The following is a 15894-nucleotide window of genomic DNA, read 5'->3' as shown; positions in this document are numbered from 1 at the left end:
GATATTAGGAAGGTATCCCGTGACTTTCATCACCTCAATGCAGAAGCAGACGCAGATGCAGGGAGCTCCTGCCTGCGAGCGCCACACTTGTAAACGACATTTTGAGCGAGCCGGTGTTGGTGTTTTAAGAAAGCTCGTAGCGTCGGGGAAGGTCGCTATGGCTTGGAAGGTCGTCGAGTGTCTAGGTGGACGTGTGACGGCTCTTATCTTATCCTCGCACGGGCGACCACAGCTATTGCATTGGTGACGGCTGCGCGGCGGAAACCGAGGCCGAAACGCAGTCCTAGTAGGAGCTACGAGACCGTGAGACGGCCCCTGACGTTTCTGCCGGTACCCGTCTGTCTCGTGTGTGCTGTGCGTTCCAGCTCCAGCCGCCCCGCATCCCTCCACTGGACGCTGTCACCCCGCAGGATGTCCCTGCCGTGTAGCTTCGCGGCGTTCTGCCTCGTTGCCACCGCCTTCATAACTCAGGTAAGCGCTTTTAGTACCCAAGCACGGTGGAACTTCGTTCCTACGGACTTACTGGGACAGTGGGTCATCCGTTTTATTGAAAAGCCCCATAATTCGGGAATTCCGGAAAAAAATAGTGTCGCTTGAGGTGAATGTCATAAAGACACACGTTTATTTATTTACATGTAAACACGAATGCTCTGTTTCAAATTCTAAACGTGGCAGGAGGAGAAAGGCTATTTACAATTTGTGCAGAAACCAGCTGGCGGTTATAAGAGTCGAGAGGCACGAAAGTAATGCAATGGTTGTGAAGGGAGTGAGACACGGTTGTAGCCTACCCCCGATGTTATTTATATACTCAGCAGGCAATAAAGGAAACAAAAGAAAAATTTGGAATAGGAATTAAAGTCCAGGGAGAAGATGGGAAAACTTCAAGATTTGCCAGTGACACTGTAATTCTGTCACAGACAGCAAAGGATTTGGAAGAGTACAGTAGTTAAACGGAATGGACAGTGTCTTGAAAGTAGGATATAAGATGAACATCAATAAAAGCAAAACGAGGGTAATGGAATGTAGTCGAATTAGTTGATGCTGAGGGAATTAGATTAGGCAAGGAGACACTTAAAGTAGTAGATGAGTTTTGCTATTTGGGAAGCAAAATAACTGATGACGCTCGAAGTAGGGAGGATATAAAATGTAGACAGGCAATGGCAAGAAAAGCGTTAGTGAAGAAGAGAAATTTGTTAACATCGAGTCGAAATTTAAGTGTCAGGGAGTCCTTTCTGAAAATATTTGTATAGAGTGTAGCCATGTATGGAAGTGAAATATGGACAATAAAAGTTTAGAAAAAAAAAAGAACAGAAGCCTTTGAAACGCGGTGCTGCAGAATAATGCTCAAAGTTAGATGGGTACATGACGTATCTTATGAGGAGGTACTGAACAGAATTGGGGAGAATAGAAATTTGTGGCACAACCTGACTAGAAGAAAGGATCGGTTGATAGGACACATTCTGAGGCATTAAGGGATCACCAATTTAATACTGGAGAAAAGCGCGTAATGGCTGAAAACCGTAGAGGGAGGCCAAGAGATGACTACAGTAAGAAGGATGTAGGTTGCAGTAGTTTTTTTGGAGATAAAGAGGCTTGCACAGGGTAGAGCAGCATGGAGAGCTGCATCAGATCAATCTTTCAACTAAAGTCCACACCAACAACACAGATACCGAAATCAGTACATTCACAAACTAATGTAGTAATGCGTTGACTATGCCTCCGAAACCAGCCACCGCCAATCACTCGCTTTTGTGTCTGATGCTGCGCTTTGTGTCGTCGAGTAGTGGTTGTGCGGTGGCGGCTGCTGTTGTTTTGGACAACTGAAGTGGTACAGAGTGCCCGAAGTTGTCGCCATCGCACCACGGTGGTCACCACGACACCGCAACTAACAGAAGCCAGTGTGTTGTCCTCGACCGCGAGTGTTGATCAGAGGCAATGGATCCCCAGGAGTGCCCGAGGGAAGTGTGACAGGACCGCTGCTCTTCTTGTTATGCATAAATAATCCAGCGGAGAGGGTAAGCAGCAGTGTGCGGCTGTTTACCGATGATGGTGTGCTGTATGGGATATGGTCGACGTTGACTGTAGGAGAATACAAGATGACTCAGGCAAGATTTCTAATTGGTGTCATGAATGGAAGCTAGCTCTGAATGCGGAAAAATGTAAGTTAATGCTGATGAGTGGGAAAATAAAATCCATAATATTCGAAAGCAGGGTTCGTAGTGTCCTGCTTGACACAGTGGCGTCGAATAAATGTCTACTCGTAACGTTGCATACCGATATGAAATGGAGTGAATATGTAAACGTTGTAACAGAGAAGGGGAATGATCGGCTTCATTTTATTGGGAGAATTTTAGGCAAGTGTGGTTGATCAGTAAAGAAGACCACATATAGGACAATACGAGTAGTGCGACCTATTCTCAAGTACTACTCGAGTGTTTGGCATCCGTATCAGGTCGGATTGAAGGAAGACATCGAAATAGTCCAGAATCGGGCTACCAGATCACATACCAGTAGGTTCGAACAACGCACAAGTATAACAGAGGCGCCTCGGAAACTCAGAAGAGGATCTATGGAGGGAAGCCGACGTTCTTATTGAGGAACGCTATCGAGAAAATTTAGAGAACCGGACTTTAAAGCTGACTGTAGAGTGATTCTACTGTCGCCAACCTACATTTCGCGTAAGAACCACAAAGATGAGCTTAGAGTTCTCAGTGCTGGTACGGAGACATATAGACGGTCGTTTTTCTCTTGCCCTGTTTACCAATGGAACCTAAAGCGAAACTACTAGTTGTGGTAAAGGGTACCCGCCGGCACTCACCGTACGTTGGCTTGCGCAGTATGTATGTAGATGTAGATATAGACCTGTCCCTTTCGTATCAGTGTATTTTTCACGGAAAAAATATCGAGATTGCTCTGTAATGATCTCGAGGTTTAGTTTACATTGTAAAAAGTTTTTTTGATTAAGTAGAACTGAAACGATAGAAATTATAATACACTACTGGCCATTAAAATTGCTACACCACCAAGATGACGTGCTACAGACGCGAAATTTGACCGACGGGAAGAAGATGTTGTGCTATGCAAATAATTAGCTTTTCAGAGCATTCACACAAGGTTGGCACCAGTGGCGACGCCTACAATGTGCTGACATGAGGAAAGTTTCCAACTGATTTCTCATACACAAAGAGCAGTTGACCGGGCTTGCCTGGTGAAACGTTACTGTCATGTTTAAGGAGGAGAAATGCGTACCATCACGTTTCCGACTTTGATAAAGGTCGGATTGTAGCCTATCGCGATTGCGGTTTATCGTATCGCGACATTGCTGCTCGCGTTGGTCGAGATCCAATGACTGTTAGCAGAATATGGAATCGGTCGGTTCAGGAGGGTAATACGCAACGCCGTGCTGGATCCCAACGGCCTCGTATCACTAGCAGTCGAGATGACGGGCATCTTATCCGCATGGCTGTAACGGATTGTGCAGCCACGTCTCGATCCCTGAGTCATCAGTTGGGAACGTTTGCAAGACAACAACCATGTGCACGAACAGTTCGACGACGTTTGCAGCAGAATGGACTATCAGCCCGGATCCCGTGGCTACGGTTACCCTTGAAGCTGCATCACAGGAGCGCCTGCGATGGTGTACTCAACGACGAACCTGAGTGCACGGATGGCAAAACGTCATTTTTTCGGATGAATCCAGGTTCTGTTTACAGCATCATGATGGTCGCATGCGTGTTTGGCGATATCGCGGTGAACGCACATCGGAAGCGTGCATTCGTCATCACCATACTGGCGTATCACCCGGCGTGATGGTATGGCGTGCCATTGGTTACACGTCTCGGTCACCTCTTGTTCGCGTTGACGACACTTTGGACAGTGGACGTTACATTTCAGATGTGTTACGACCCGTGGCTCTACCCTTCATTCGATCCCTGCGAAACCCTACATTTGAGCAGGATAACGCACGACCGCATGTTGCAGGTCCTGTACGGGCCTTTCTGGATACAGGAAATGTTCGACTGCTGCCCTGGCCAGCACATTCCCCAGATCTCTCACGAATTGAAAACGTCTGGTCAATGGTGGCCGAGCAACTGGCTCGTCACAATACGCCAGTCACTACTCTTGATGAACTGTGGTATCGTGTTGAAGCTGCATGGGCAGCTGTACCTGTACACGCCATCCAAGCTGTGTTTGACTCAATGCCCAGGAGTATCAAGGCCGTTTTTACGGACAGAGGTGGTTGTTCTGGGTACTGACTTCTCAGGGTCTATGCATCGAAATTGCGTGAAAATGTAATCACATGTCAGTTCTAGTATAATATATTTGTCCAATGAATACCCGTTTATCATCTGCATTTCTTCTTGGTGTAACAATTTTAATGGCCAGTAGTGTAAATAGGGGAGCGAACTCCCGTAACAAAATAGTTCAGTGTTACCAATATGATAGAGCAAGAAAAGGTTCTAAACAATGTCATAAAAGCGGATAAATTAACAGGAAAAAGAAAGGCAAGACAGTACTTATTCGCGAATTCCTGTCATTTTAACTAATTTAACATTCAGCTTTAAATGTTTCTAATTTCTGGTAAGATTAGCGTGCATTTTGACTATCAGTGTAGCAGAAGGGCCAACAGTTGATGATAGTCGAATGTATTAAAAAGAATAAATACCGTAGGCATATCAGTCAAAAAATAGAAAATGGGGGGAACCAATTTATAAAGTTTTGAAACTTTCGGAAAATACTCATATGGAGTGTAGTAGTGAGAAACCTAACCCCCCCCCCCCTCCCCCCTCTCCTGGTACCAAAGGAGCGTCTTCTCTTTTTCTATTCCACTTTTCAAATTTTTGCTCAAAATGATTCATTTTTGTAAGAGAACTGTAATTAGAAAATATATTTGGTACCGTATACGCAACTTAATTTTTAAACAGTTTTTAAAAAATTAGATTTTTACAATTTTAATTATTACATTGCAAAACGAGACTAAAGAAAAATTCTTAGTTTATAAGACAAAACTGGCCTTTAAAACCCCCGAAAATTGTCGTCTTCTGGCTTTGGGCATTTTGCATTCAGTCCTCTATTTACAGATTTAGTCTTCCTCATTTTTTCGAGCTCTTCTTTACTAGCCCGCCAGTCGTGGATGTTTTTTTCTGCTGGCGGAGGGCCGAAACGCCACTCAGCTGCTCTATTTCCACATTCTTCTCAATATGCCATTACTTTCTATTTACAACCCACATCATTTTTTTCCGTTGCGAAACTAGCTGCTAACAAAAATATTGTATGTAGCCGATAACACAGATCACTTTCAGTTCAAGCTGAAGTCACTGAGGCTTTTTGCGGATGATGCTGTGGTATATCGAGCGGTTGTAACAATGGAAAATTGTACTGAAATGCAGGAGGATCTGCAGCGAATAGACGCACGGTGCAGGGAATGGCAATTGAATCTCAATGTACACAAGTGTAATGTGCTGCCAATACATAGAAAGATCCTTTATCATTTACCTACAATACATGAAGCAGTTAATTCCATAAATTATCTAGGAGTAGGCATTAGGAGTTATGACCATATAAAATTAACCGTCGGTAAAGCAGATACCAGACTGAGGTTCACTGGAAGAATCCTAAGGAAATGCAGTCCGAAAACAAAGGAAGTAGGTTACAGTACGCTTGTCCACCCACTGCTTGAATACTGCCCAGCAGTGTGGGATCCGTACCAGATAGGGTTGATAGAAGGGATAGAGAAGATCCAACGGAGAGCAGCGCGCTTCGTTACAGGATCATTTAGTAATCACGAAAGCGTTACGGAGATGATAGATAAACTCCAGTGGAAGACTCTGCAGGAGAGACGCTCAGTAGCTGGGTATGGGCTTTTGTTGATGTTTATTGTTGCAGTTTCGAGAATATACCTTCACCGAGGAGCCAAGCAGTATATTGCTCCCTCCTACGTACATCTCGCGAAGAGACCATGAGGATAAAATCAGAGAGATTAGAGCCCACACAGAGGCATACCGACAATCTTTCTTTCCACGAACAATACGAGACTGGAGTAGAGGGGAGAACCGATAGAGATACTCAAGGTACCCTCCGCCACACACCGACGGGTGGCTTGCGGAGTATGCATGTAGATGTAGATGTAGATGTAGGTCTAGATGTAGATGCAGACGAGCACCGTGGACTGCAGTGACGCCTCACAGGCCAGACGGTGTTCTGGGTTTGTGCCGCCGATGCTGGAGGGAGGCAGTCTCGGCACGCTTGCGAATCCCCGTAACTCATGTTCGTCGCATCGGTGCACTGCTGCTGCCAGTTGAGCCCAGTGTAGTCAGACAGAGACAGGTCTCGCGTGGCATCGAATATACGGCCATCTTTAAGACTGGCGGGATTATTAAATCAAACACTGTACGTTTTCATATTAATGTAGAGTATAAGACGCCCCGAAATTTTGTAGGCAATTTTTCTAAGAAATAAATGCGTCTTCGTAAAATACGGTATATTTTCTACTTGATGGAAGTGTCTTGTTAAAATCCGGACTAGGTGCCCAACAATGAAATCGGGAAGTTTTCTTCCCATTCACTCACCGTTCGTCTTCTACTGTCACTGCTGTTTTTCTCGCATGCGCCCAGTTCAGTTGAGTTTATGTCGTAGACTTACTAAAGCCGTGCGGGGCGCTCCAGTTTTTTATGTTATGTGGTATTTCTTGTTAATCTCTTTTTTTTTGTCTTCGGAGAGAAGAATAACGCTGGACCCAACCATCTACTTTATTTGCGGTAAACCTGTTTCGGAAAGAGAGACGCCGGCCGCGGTGGTCTAGCGGTTCTAGGCGCGCAGTCCGGAACCGCGCGACTGGTACGGTCGCAGGTTCGAATCCTGCCTCGGGCATGGATGTGTGTGATGTCATTAGGTTAGGTAGGTTTAAGTAGTTCTAAGTTCTAGGGGACTGATGACCACAGATGTTAAGTCCCATAGTGCTCAGAGCCATTTGAATTTTGAAAGAGAGACGAAGAAATTGGAAACATTTATGCCTGTAAGCAAGTAATGGAAGGATGAGGCTCACACTCTTCTACACGACTGAAGTGAGTAAGGTATGTCGGCATGAATATATTAAGCAACGTAATTAACCAGAAAGCTGCGCAAGTAGATAGCACACTGCGCCGACAACATTCATGGGACACCTCTCTATGTCGGGTCGGAGCTCCTTTTTCCCGAGATAGTGCAGCAACTCGACGTGACACGCACTCAAATGGTTCAAATGGCTCTGAGCACTATGGGACTTAACATCTTACAACTTCTTAAACCTAACTAACCCAACGACATCACACATATCCATGCCCGAGGCAGGATTCGAACCTGCGACCGCAGCCGTCGCGCGGTTCCAGACTGTAGCGCCTAGAACCGCTCGGCCACCGCGGCCGGCAGATGCACTCACCAAGTGGTTGCAAGTCCCCTCCAAAAATATTGATCCATGCTGCCTGTGTAACAGTCCATAGTTGAGAAAGTGTTGCAGATGTAGGAGTTTGTGCACGAACTGGCTTCTCAATTACATGCCGTAAATGTTATATATGGGACTCATGTCGGGCGAACTGGGTGGCCAAGTCATTCGCTCGAACTGTCCGGAATGTTCTTCAAACCAGTCGCGAAGAACTGTGCCCCAAGGACATGGCGCATTGTCATCCATAGAAACTCCATCGTTTTTTGGAAACGTGAAGTCCATGAATGGCTGCACATGGTCTGCAAGTAGTCGAACAGAACCAGTTCCAGTCAGTGATCGGTCCAGTTGGACCAGAGGAACCCAGTCCATTTAATGTAAACACAGCCCACACCATATCACTGCAATCACCGCTTACCAACTGAAATCGGGGCTAGTCCGAGAAGACCACCGTTTTCCAGTCCTCTAATATCCAACCGCTATGGTCACCAACCCAGCAGAGGCGCTGCAGGCGATGATGCCGTGCTGTTAGCAAAGGCACTGGCGCCGGTCGTCTGTTGCAGTAGCACATTGACGGCAAACTTCCCCGCACCGTCCTAACGGATACATTCGTCATGCGTCCCATTGTTTTTTGCGGTTATTTCACGAAGTGTTGCTTCTCTGTTAGCACTGACAGCTCCAGGCAAACGCCGCTTCACAACGCGCTTCACAGCTCCTTCCACACCACAGATAAATTCTTGGATAGGAACCAATAAATCTACAGGTATAATATATGCATTTCGTCCCATTTAACGGAATGGGGTAGGTAAAAAAAAATTTAAGCTTCTTTCTTAAAAAACATTGCATGTTGTACCACCATACACCGAGACCTTCAGAGGCGGTGCTCCAGATTGCTGTACACACTGGTACCTCTAATACCCAGTAGCACGTCCTCTTGCGTTGATGCATGCCTGTATTCGTGGTAACATACTATCCACAAGTTCACGAAGGCACTGTTGCTTCAGATTGTCCCACTCCCCAATGGCGGTTCGGCGTAGATCCCTCAGAGTGGTTGGTGGGTCACGTCGCCCATAAACAGCCCTCTTCAATCCATCACAGGTATATTCGATAGGGTTCATGTCTGGAGAACATGCTGGCCACTCTAATCGAACAATTTCGTTATCCTGAAGGAAATCATTCACAAGATGTGCACGATGGGGGCGCGAATTGTCGTCCATGAAGACAAATGCCTCGTCAATATGCTGACGATATGGTTGCACTATCTGTCGGAGGATGGCATTCACGTATCGTACAGCCGTTATGGCGCCTTCCATAACCATCAGCGGCGTACGTCGGCCCCACATAACGCCACCCCAAAACAGCAGGGAACCTCCACCTTGCTGCACTCGCTGGAGAGTGTGTCTAAGGCGTTCAGCCTGACCAGACTGCCTCCAAACACGTCTCCGACGGTTGTCTGGTTGAAGGCAAATGCAACACTCATCGGTGAAGAGAACGTGATGCCAATAGTGAGCGGTCCATTCGGCATGTTGTTGGGCCCATTTGTACCGCGCTGCATGGCGTCTTCGTTGCAAAGATGGACCTAGCCATGGAGGTTGGGAGTGAAGTTGCGCTTCGTGCATCCTATTGCGCACAGTTTGAGTCGTAATACGACGTCGTGTGGCTGCACGGAAAGCATTATTCAAATCTTGGCGTTGCTGTCAGGGTTCCTCCGACCCATAATCCGTAGGTAGCGGTCATCCACTGCAGTAGTAGCCCTTGGGCGGCCTGAGCGAGGCATGTCATCGATAGTTCCTGTCTCTCTGTATCTCCCCCATGTCTGAACAACATCGCTTTGGTTCACTCCGAGACGTCTGGACACTTCCCTTGTTCTGAGCCGTTCCTGGCACAAACTAACAATGCGGACGCGATCCAACCGCCGTATTGACCGCCTAGGCATGGTTGAACTGCAGATAACACGAGCCGTGTACCACCTTCCTGGTGGAATGACTGGAACTGCTCGGCTGTCGGACACCCTCCGTCTAATAAGAGCTGCTCATGCGTGGTTGTTTACATCTTTGGGCGGGTTTCGTGACACCTCTGAACAGTCAAAAGGACTGTGTCTGTGATACAATATCCACAGTCAACGTCTATCTTCAGGAGTTTTGGGAACCGGGGTGATGCAAAACCTTATTTGATATATGTATAATAAAGACAGTAGTAGTTGATTAATTCTACAACAATTCTTAACTCTCATGTCAAATGGTTTTGCATGTGATATGAATTTTAAGGAGCGTAATCCTGAACAAAGAGCTGTATAGTAGAGTTTCTCTGAATCAGTAAAAGTCAGTTCTAAAACGAATTTTTCTTCTTACCTTCAGATTTTAGTGCTAAAATTTATTTGCTACACATATGTTTCTGTATATACAAAAGGCAAGTAGTTTTGAAGAAACAGAAGAAAAATTTAAAATTGTGACAAGGTCTTAGGGTAATGGATATTTAATCTTCGAGACAGAATGTCTCACAAACTGGTTATCGTGCTTGAAACGTATATATGACCTTCCCTGAGCGGAATTTCACTATTTTTTATTTTTTTCATAGGAAGTGTCTTCAAGAAATGAACCGTTTTTTGATAAACATTGAAAAATATTTAAAAGAAGCTGAGTTAAGGGGTGCGGACTTTCAAATAGAATGAAATGTGGTGTGGCCCTCAACTATATTCCCTCAGACACAGAGTTGAAATATTGAAAGTTTTGGCTGGTTTCGTTGTCTAGGGGCTGGGATACATAGTTACCGCATTACAAGCCAAATATTGCTGAGTCTACAATATACAATATGAATATACACATGAATCAAATGGTCGAAGGTTCCTATCACTCGGCAGTTGCGAATTTTGGATGTTACATAGAAATTTACAAATGAAAGATTGCAATTAAATAAAACATGCAGGTACTACTTTAACGACTTTAACTGATGAGTACGATAGCAGAAGTACCTTTAAGAATGCCCTTTATTACTGTAAAACACTTACTGGTGTCGATGGTCCAGCAATTAAATAAAATATAAGTTGAATAACAGGGAAACTATAAATTCCTACTTCACGTAATCAGTTATGAGCAACAACATGGCTCGCGACATATTCACTTCTAAACGCATACTATGTCTCCACTGCAGAAGCCACTGGAATCTCACAAGTGCACAAGTCAGCACCACGAAATATTTCTATCTCCCGTGACCACGCACAAACCGCTCCACACTCTCCAAGTCTCTCCTCGTGTCCTGTGCGACTCTCCCTCGCACCGTACTGCCCAGGACTCTCCCGTGTCCTCTCCCGTACTGCCCACACTTCCACCCAGTCTCCCCATTCACGAGCGCTGTGATTGGCTAGAGTGATCCCACCATGTCTTGAAGCCAACGCACACTCACAAATATAATGAAGCACATTCAAAATAATGGATTTACACTCAAATAACTTGAAATTAAATAAATATTCCTATTACTGTACCACGCTCTAACACACATTATTAAATACATAAACAAATCAAATAAACATATATCAAAGGAATAGAAACAAAAGGTAGGCCAGTAGCCTAATGTCTCTGTGCTTTCTAAAATACAGTAAATATTTAACCAATTTATATATTCAGTCTCAGGACTGAAGACAACAACAACAACATATCGAATATAAACAAAGACATAGACGAATAAATATATTTATAAGCATGCTGCTACTGTTTTTTGGTGTAACTGTGGAGTACTTATGGCCTGACGCGATTAATGGTAATCGGCCACTTTGACCTCCAATAACGCACGTACTGTACAAGCTACATGCCTGTAATTTATACCAATTTAGGTTTACACCAATAGCTTTCTAAAGACACGTCGATCGACAAAATCGGATGAACCATTTAGATTTTGGAAATTCGTTGTTGGGTGTTACTTGTACAATTTATCGTGAGATACTAAACTTTAAACTAATAAATATATTGAAAATCTGATTGCACTATCAGAATCGTTGTCCAAATAATGGTAATGTACATGTTTCTTTTTGAAGTAACATGATTCATCCGGCTACTATTAGTTTCTATAGGAACTGTGAAATGTCAGCCATTAAGATTTCACAAAGTCCGCCAGCTTTGGCACTCCCGGCGTGTCTCCTTCATTGACACAGTGTCACCATGGAACTCCCAGCCACGCGGTCCCTGGACCACGTGCTTGGGCTACCCCTCTTGTCCGGTACCATGTGGTTGGCCTGCCGAGGGGCCTGCATGGCCACGCCAACTCCAAAAGTAGTACGTTTTCAGGGCGCCACAACTCGCCTGTTGTCTCACAGGGTGTGGTGGGTGGATGCTAACACGGTAGAGGAGGAAACTTTTCTGTTTATTACTACTGCATCCCTTATGGGTGTTTTCCCAAATTTTCAAAACTTTATAAACTATTTACCCCACTTCCCCAATGTCCCTGGTTTAAAAATATGCGTAGCGTGTCGAAATTCTGGATAAACACAGAACTTACTCGCCCTTGCAACCGAAAGTAAAATTTCAATTTCAGTTTGTAAAGAAATACTTCGAATAAGGTAGGTGCTACACAAATGAGACGATTAACCTGAACATTTTTCACCAGTTCAAGAAAGAAATGAAAAGAGAAAGCCCGAGCAAAGCATGTCCCGTTCAGAAAGGCTATACATTACTTTCATATAAATTATGGACAAATGCTGAAAAAGAAACACATTGAGTTTAATAACCTCAAATAATGAGTAAGTTTGTCTTCAGCAAGATTCATAGGTCGCTGGTGTTCTGCACCAACATGATAGCGTTCCGCCAGCATCAGTTTGATTGAAGTCGTTTCTGCCTGGACTTCTAAACCAGTCGCCGGCCGCGGTGGTCTCGCGGTTCTAGGCGCTCAGTCGGGAACCGCGCGACTGCTACGGTCGCAGGTTCGAATCCTGCCTCGGGCATGAATGTGTGTGGTGTCCTTAGGTTAGTTAGGTTTAAGTAGTTCTAAGTTCTAGGGGACTGATGACCTCAGATATTAAGTCCCATAGGGCTCAGAGCCATTTGAACCATTTTGATTCTATACCAGTCAACAGCGATCCCGTGTGTTGTGCCCTGTGTATGTTTCGCGATGTCCTCAGATTGAGAGCCAGCGTCCTCAGCTATAGCATGATCACTGTCGTCATTGTCTGCAGATGAGCAGATGGCTATAAGGCTATAATTTCGTAATCAGCGATCGTACGGTGGCCTGCATCATTGTCATTTCCATCATTAAGACCTCCTCCTGAACATCGTGGAATATTTGCTAATGCTTCAACGATATCATTTCTCAATAAATGGTTCAAATAGCTCTGAGCACTATGGGACTTAATATCTGTGGTCATCAGTCCCCTAGAACTTAGAACTACTTAAACCTAACTAACCTAAGGACATCACACACATCCTCGCCCGAGGCAGGATTCGAACCTGCGACTGTAGCAATCGCGCGGTTCCGGACTGAGCGCCTAGAACCGCTAGACCACCGCGGCCGGCTATTTCTCAATAATTCTTCTTTATTCGTCCTATTCAAGTCATCTAACGCTAACTTATCTTTGCTGTAATTTTACACTTCTCTTTGCTGTCATTTTACACTCGCAAGAAACTCGCCAGTACAGGTATCGTACAGCTTCGTATTAACACGTGAACACGTTGCTCGAGGATTCTTAATTGTCGTAGTCGTTTGTTGCCGCTGTTACCTGTACAGTTACTGGACTTATAAAAGAAGTTCAAATGTGTGTGAGATCTTATGAGACTTAACTGCTAAGGTCATCAGTCCCTAAGCTTACACACACCCATGCCCGAGGGAGGAGTCGAACCTCCGCCGGGACCAGCCGTATAAGCGAAGTGAAGAGAAATGGGGAGAAGGTTCACTTACATTACAGAAACAATGAAATGCATTAGTTTCCAAACTGGATCATGGCCTAAAGCCGTCGTGTGGTAAATGACCGAATCGTCTACAATTGTCACACGTAGCTGGTACTGACTTAGTGCATGGAGTACAGTGATGAAGGGCGGTCGGTGCTCTGTGTGCTAATGAAATGATATTAGCCACATGTGCTGTGAGAGTGCTGAGCGGGACACCTTTATGTGGTCAGGACGGTGATGTGGTCATTTTGGCGCTAATAAAACGTGACTGGCTTGTTAAGAGTTGTTGGTTAAGACGCACAGTTGAGTGTCTCCTGGTCAGCCTCGGCTGACGCCTCCTGCCTGTGACACGGTGGAACTCCACTGGCCCCTGCCGTTGCCGCGTCTCGGTTCGTTGCCGAGGCTGCTACCCCAGCAGTTCAACTGAAGTGTTGCGGGCTGCCGCCCGGCGACCTGCAGGCGAACGCGTAGTGTACGAGTGAGCCGCCAGTGTTTGTAGGGTACTCAGTGTCGCTCTGGAAGATGAAGACGACCGGGACGCTGTCGGAAGTGCTGTGGTCAGATAATCCTGGCCTGACAGGAAGGTAGGCCCCGGCACCCCAAAGTGCCTGCCGAGACGATCAGGAACAGTGGCAGCCTCTCTCCCAGCAGCAACGGTGATTTCTGTGCGATAAGCACTGTGAGATGTGTTTGGAGTCCCTCTGTCTCTCAGTCAGCAATGCGGTAGGCGGCGACGAATGCAAAGTCCCACGAGTGGGAGGTGGTGGTTACTTTGGATGTTTTCATGTCAGCAGCAGCAAGCAGCGTTCGCGAGGAGTGCTTGCACATCTAACACGTGGCTGTCAATACACGTAATAGCCATCTGTATTCAGAACCGGACAACTGGGGTATTTATGGAGATTGGCGTGAAGTAATGACGTTAGGACTGAATGTCGCATGGAAGTATGAATTAAAAAACGCCCTCAGTCGCAAATTCTCGGGATTTATTAAACACACGATGCATTTGAGACCCTGAGTGGCAATCGTCAGGTGTAAGTTGTCTCAGTACATGATTTATTTTTGCTCCTGCATGAGGTGAAATGCACGTTTTTCTCACGAAAAGAACAGGAACATGCACTGACTTCATTTAAGAGCAAAAATAGATCATGTACTAAGACAACTTACACCTGAGGATGCGCCCACAGTGTCCGAAATGCATCGTGTATTCAATAAAACCCGAAAATTTGGGACTGAAGGCGTTTTTTAATTCATAATTCCAGTGTGTTGAATACAATCACGTCTGTAGGTGCAAAATAAGGATAAAATGTGGACTGCTTCCTTACGAGTCCTCAGCGGTTCTCGTTCCACTGCGTTTGCTTAACAGTTTGTTGTGGGCTCTGTAAAGATTCCCAACAAGAAGAGGATGGCTGAGATGGCGCTGACATCAGCAGAGCTCCCTGTCGTTCGGGACAGCGTTCTGCGATCTCTGGCCCAGCGACGCCCACTGCGATGACAGGGGGGGACTGCCGTGCGCGGGACACGACCCACTGCCCCCGGCAGGCGTGGGCGGCGGGTTAGCGGCGCCGTGCCGCCAAGCCGCAAGGAGACTCAGTGCTGGAGGCAGCTGGCCCGATCTGGTCTCGAACCCGTGGCGGTGCGCAGTCGTCTTGTCGTCTAGCGTGACCGCCGTGTCGTGATGTTGCTGCTGGACTCGGAAAATCTCTGCCTCAAAATCCGCTGCTATTTGTATGGCTCTGGTATGCACCTGTTGCAGTAAAACCCCAGTAGCTCATAACAAGAGTTTAGCGCTGGTATGGTGATGCCGTCATGCCTGCTCCAGCTATTACTGCTGTGCGCTGCAGTTTCCCACTGAGTACGACATGCTCGTCCTGCAATCCTTTTCGTATACATTGCCGTGACGCATATGCTGTCCGGCAGCTTAATGCAGCGCTACACTATGGCTTCCTATAAATTATTCCAAGTTCTACTGAAACTATCTAGATACTGACACTACAGTGTAAATGCAGCCAATAGCGTGAGCATAAAACAGCAATACGAGGGGCGTTTGAAAAGTCCGTGCAAAAACAAAAACTACTTTCGTGTTTGGCGTAAACCTTTTTTATTTTTCGACATAGTCTCCTTTTAGACTTATACACTTCATTCAACCCTGTTCTAATTTGTTGATCCCTTCCGAATAATACGAACTGTCCAAGTCTGCAAAATAGCTATTAGTTGCTGCAATCACCTCCTCGTTCGAGTAAAATCTTTGTCCCGCCAGCCATTTCTTCAAATTGGGGAACAAATAGTAGTCCGAGGGAGCCAAGTCTGGAGAATAGGGGGGATGTGAAACGAGTTGGAATCGTATTTGCAATAATTTTGCGACCACAACTGCTGAGCTGTGTTCTAGTGCATTGTCGTGATGGAAATGGACATTTTTGAGGTCCAATCGTCGGCGTTTTTCTTGCAGTTTGGTTTTCAAGCGATCCAATAACGATGAATAATATGCACCTGTGATAGTTTTATCCTTTTCCAGATAGTCGATGAGGATTATCCCTTGAGACTCCCAAAAAATAGTCACCATAACCTTACCGGCCGAAGGAATGGTCTTCGCCTTTTTTGGTGCAG

General features: G+C 45.7%; 1 protein-coding gene across 1 annotated transcript in view; it reads left to right on the top strand.

Annotated features, from left to right (window-relative positions):
• Positions 1-258: 258 nt before the first annotated feature.
• LOC124551131 (GILT-like protein 1) overlaps positions 259-15894 on the top strand; it is a 47684-nt gene continuing 32048 nt past the window's right edge. Inside the window, exon 1 of the mRNA XM_047126092.1 lies at positions 259-471. Within this exon, the coding sequence (XP_046982048.1) occupies positions 412-471 (60 nt within the window). The 5' untranslated portion in view covers positions 259-411. The remainder of the gene's footprint in view (positions 472-15894) is intronic.

This window comes from Schistocerca americana, chromosome 9 (assembly GCF_021461395.2).
Source record: "Schistocerca americana isolate TAMUIC-IGC-003095 chromosome 9, iqSchAmer2.1, whole genome shotgun sequence".
Classification (NCBI taxonomy): Eukaryota; Metazoa; Arthropoda; class Insecta; order Orthoptera; family Acrididae; genus Schistocerca; species Schistocerca americana.
This window is presented reverse-complemented; position numbering and strand designations above follow the sequence as displayed.